This window comes from Chiloscyllium plagiosum, unplaced genomic scaffold (assembly GCF_037043375.1).
Source record: "Chiloscyllium plagiosum isolate Xiang-an unplaced genomic scaffold, Cpla_swu_hap1 HiC_scaffold_33, whole genome shotgun sequence".
Lineage (NCBI taxonomy): Eukaryota > Metazoa > Chordata > Chondrichthyes > Orectolobiformes > Hemiscylliidae > Chiloscyllium > Chiloscyllium plagiosum.
This window is the reverse complement of record NW_028270171.1, coordinates 6,993,851-6,998,430: the sequence shown is the minus strand read 5'-3', so window position 1 is coordinate 6,998,430 and position 4,580 is coordinate 6,993,851. Positions and strand designations below refer to the sequence as shown.

The 4,580-nt window shown below is 43.4% G+C and overlaps 1 protein-coding gene across 1 annotated transcript; it reads left to right on the top strand.

Annotated features, from left to right (window-relative positions):
- Positions 1–2,541: 2,541 nt before the first annotated feature.
- Positions 2,542–4,246, top strand: LOC148141192 (ferritin heavy chain, oocyte isoform-like). The gene is made up of 4 exons (XM_087978077.1): positions 2,542–2,643; positions 3,388–3,534; positions 3,700–3,825; positions 4,100–4,246. Exons 1-4 carry the CDS (start codon positions 2,542–2,544, stop codon positions 4,244–4,246), a joined length of 522 nt encoding a protein of 173 aa, XP_087834203.1.
- Positions 4,247–4,580: the final 334 nt, after the last annotated feature.

Here is a 4,580-nt window from a genome sequence, read left to right as displayed (position 1 = left end):
GGGGGGTAGATATAGGACTGAAGTTAGGGGTAGGTTCTTCACTCAGCGAGTCGTAAGTTCATGGAATGCCCTGCCAGCAGCAGTGGTGGACTCTCCCTCTTTATGGGCATTTAAGCGGGCATTGGATAGGTATATGGAGGATAGTGGGTTAGTATAGGTTAGGTGGGCTTGGATCGGCGCAACATCGAGGGCCAAAGGGCCTGTACTGCGCTGTATTGTTCTATGTTCTATGTTCTATGTAGTGAAGCCTTCTGTCTATTTTGCCCACAAGTAACCTCCTTGTTCTACTGATCAAAATGGATACTTTTCCTTCACCAAAGGCATTGAGAATAATGTGGGGTATTTTTTCTGATAGTGGTTTTGTTTGTTGTTAGACTAAATTGAGACTTTAAGTAAATTAAAATCACATGCTGCTGTCGTTGAATTCATGCCTGGGTTTCTGCATTAATAGCCTAGTGATAATGCCATTAGCTTGATACCATGATCTTTATTGAGACCCTTTCGGATATTTTGCTCAGTTATCCATATAGTGTGAGTCTCTTTAAATAAAGAATTGCAGATGCTGGCAATCTGAAGCAAAACAGATTACTGGAGAAACTCAACAGGTCTGGCAGCATCTATGGAGAGAGAAACTCAATAAGCATTTCAAGTTGTGACCCTTCCGAACCCATCTGTGTTTTCTCTTTCCCCTACAAATGTAATCTCTCAATTCCTGTTGTACAGGGACTGTGTCACTCAGCTGTAATGTCATGAAGCAGTGAAATATCAGGAAGGGACTGGTTACTGCTTTCAGTATCTGGGACAAAGCTGTTTCAGTCTCCCCTCTGCAAGGGCCTAGGGGACAGTGTGTAATTCAGGTGTTTCTACAGAAGATTGTCACAAACCTTCCTGGATTGCCAAAAGTTCTAATTCTTTTGCAGACACTAACTGGGAAAAGTCTCTGACCAGGTTGACATCTGATTCCTTGCTGCTTTTAACCTTCATGAATCTCCAGTAAATGCAGGAATACATTATCAATGTTAATTAGTCAAAATACTTAACACCCCAAGTAGCAAACCAATGCACACTGACTGCAGACTCTCTGAAACAGATCGGAATCTCCCCCTCGATCGGCAATTTATCTGCAACTTGGTGTCGTGGACGTGCTGATACATTTCATCACCCAGAGAGTGGTGAGCCTGTGGGACCTGCAACCACGGAATACAGTCAAGGTCAGAATGTTGACTCCGAGGAGTTAGATCGTGCATTTGGGGCAAAAGGGATTGACTAATATGCGAGGAAGCAAGAACAGGGTGTATTGGGTTTGATGGGATCCACCATGATCATTTAAAATGGCAGAGTAGGCTCAAGGGGCTGAATGCCCTCCTCCCTTTTATCTTGGTTTTGATGTTCCTGTGTCTTCCCCACAGGCCTCTCAGACTTCAATATGTTTCCAGGCAACACTGTTGAAAGAATAGAGAGCTATATCACGCTTCCTGATTACATTCAGTTCGATGGCACCATAAACAGGCAGAATATTGTGGGGAACACTGATATAATGAGCGGACAAGACTAGCCAACAGTTCGATATGAGGAAGAGTGCACTTTGGACCTAGAGAAATCAGATTTATTTCAATATAACGAAGAGCCAAGAACTGAAGAGAAGCAGAAAGTTAGGAGACCACATGCAGAAACTACTAAAACAGCACGGTCAGTAACAAAACTGAATTTCAAAGGCTTACATCATTTTAGTCTTCATCTGGTGGGGAGAGGCGACTGGAATGTACAGGTTGTGTCACATTCGTATAAAGTTCAGAGTACACACATCTGGAGGATTGTATTCTGTATTCATATTATGGCCCTGGAATGAGTATGACTTTTTAATCAATCCATGGAATGGAGCTGTTGCTGTTGATGCCAACCAGTGCTGACCATCCCTAATTGCCCTTGGACTGAGTGACTTGACACCATCTCAGAAGCAAGCTCTAAGTCCACACACTGCTGTAGGCCTACGGTCACCTTTAGGCTTCCTTCTGTAATTAAGTGCAATCACAGGTTAGATTAGATTAGATTCCCTACAGTGTGGAAACAGGCCCTTTGGCCCAACAAGACCACACTGACCCTCTGCAGAATAACCCATTTCCCTCTAACTAATACATCTAACACTATTGGCAATTTAGCATGGCCAATTCACCTGATTTGCACATCTTTGTGCCTGTGGGAGGAAACTGGTGCACCCAGAGGAAACCCACACAGACTGTCGCCCCAGGCTGGAATTGAACCCGGGTCCCTTGCACTGTGAGACCGCAGTATGAACTACTGAGCCACCATGCTGCCATTTCAAACCTCTGATTGGCTCTGGGTATCTGACTCCACCCCATGCCCTTCATTGGTGTCTGGATTTATGGATGATTCCTGATTGACTGTTATGATTGTCAATCATCATTGGTGAGTCATTCCCTGGTTAGGTGTGGGATGTCCCAGGAGGATAAATACAAGAGCTTGTGAGCGAGTGGCTCAGTTCTGGAGTTGTCCAGGTGATAGTGAGCAGGAATAGTGAAGATGGCCTCCCAAGTGTGTCAGAACTACCACAAGGACTGTGAAGATGCTGTTAACAAGCAGATCAACCTGGAGCTCTATTCCTCCTATGTTTATCTCTCCATGGTGAGGCTTGTATCTTTTAGGTCCTATTTTTAAGTGATTATTATTCCATTGCAGCAGGTAGTTGCTTGGTCAGTGACCTGTAGTTTAGGGTGTAGCTCTGTCCCCCTCCCTTGAGTAAATGTATTGAAAATAACTGAGAACAGTCTTACCCCTACTCTGCAACTATTATGCTTTGTTCAGAAATGCTTAAATCTGAAACTTCTACTCATTCCAGTGGAGAACACAGATGATCTGAATGAATACATGTAGTCAACTTCCTAGTCTTAATGGTAAAAGAGAATGTAATTAGATGGCTTACACCTTGTTAGGATGGGGGGAAATCAAATGTAAATGCTGAGACTGTTTGTTTGTGTTTTTTTTTAAGGAAACAGTAATTCCATTTGTTAAACTACGGTTTAACAGATTCTTCACTCTCCTTTTTGATGTGACCCTGATAATGAGGGAAGAGTTCTCTGGAATGGGATTGTATGCTGAATAGGTTACAGCAAACATTATTGCTGTCTCTGGATTTCTAACCTATACCATTTCCTAACCTGATCAGGCACTCACAGGGATGGCCTTTCCAATATGTTCAAACTTTCTTGCTTAAAGATGCTGCTAGGCCAGTACTGTCTAACTGTGAAATATCTCTAATTTTGCAGGCAGGTACAAAATGAGCAACGAGATGTTTGCCCCTCTTGAATTTGAGCCAGATATGGGTCTGTCCTAACTTGGTCTTTTCTTTCTCCATCCATCTTCCCCCAGTCCTCTTACTTTGACCGGGATGATGTTGCCCTGCGTCACTTTGCTGAGTTCTTCAAGGAGCAGTCCCATGAGGAACGGGAACACGCTGAGAAACTGATGGCATTCCAGAATAAACGTGGAGGCAGGGTCCTCCTGCAGGATGTCCAGGTTGGGTTTGGTGTTTATTGTAGATAGTCATTCTGAGAATTAAAATGCTTCAGATCTGTATCTATGGTTTATTACAGTAACTCTCTGATACCACGGTTCTCTAAATTTAGTGTCTCAAATGCAACTGTAGAATGTGAAGCCCTTATCCTTTCTCTCTCCTCCCAGAAGCCAGAGCAGGATGAGTGGGGCAATGGTCTGGAGGCAATGCAGAGAGCTCTGCAGATGGAGAAGGATGTGAACCAGAGTCTGCTGGATCTGCACAAACTCTCCTCTGGCCACACGGACCCTCATGTGAGTTCTTGGTGTTTCTGTGCTTCTAGCTTCTTTTTAAATGGATAAGACACTTGGCTCTTTAGCCTCAATCTCTCCCTCCATCGCAGAGGGTGTTGTGCAGGGGTGGACTGACATACTGGTGTTGCCAAAATCTGAGCACTTTCTGGAGGCTTTTCAGCAATCTGTGACATCACTTAATTGCCTGCTCCCTGTATTAATTGGAATTTAATTCTTGAGGGAGAAAAAGGTGTATTTGATCTTGACATAATTGGTTCCCCTTTGTTCTTCTCAGCTGTGTGACTTCCTGGAGAGGCACTACTTGGATGAGCAAGTGAAGATGATCAAGAAGCTGGGAGATCACATCACCAACCTGAAGAGACTGGGAGCCCCTGAGAATGGCCTGGGAGAGTACCTGTTTGACAGGCTCACCCTGAGCTGAGTGGGGTTCTGGAATAATTGCATATTTGCAGTTTCACAATGTATGTTACTAAATTGTGAACTCTCATTGAATTTGGAAATTAAAATCTGTGAATGACAAAACACCTTTTTTAAAAAAAAATTCCAATGATTGCATTCATATCTATGGTTCTTAGTTGCATGACATGTGAGACCTTTAACTTGTTTTGAACTATTTTTTCTTAATCACCCTGTTCAGATGTTGTTACATATGTGGAGCAGGTAGGCCTTGTACCAGGGAAGGGACACTACCACTGCACCATAAGAGCCTGTTTCAACATTCTTCTGAAATTTCTTGTCCTCCTTTAGACTTTGGT

Bases quoted from the DNA above. Each gene is read 5' to 3' on its own strand.
- LOC148141192 (XM_087978077.1), top strand. From the start codon at position 2,542: ATGGCCTCCCAAGTGTGTCAGAACTACCACAAGGACTGTGAAGATGCT. The intron at 2,644-3,387 runs GTGAGGCTTGTA...ATCTTCCCCCAG, and splicing joins CCTATGTTTATCTCTCCATG to TCCTCTTACTTTGACCGGGA. The intron at 3,535-3,699 runs GTTGGGTTTGGT...CTCTCCTCCCAG, and splicing joins TCCTCCTGCAGGATGTCCAG to AAGCCAGAGCAGGATGAGTG.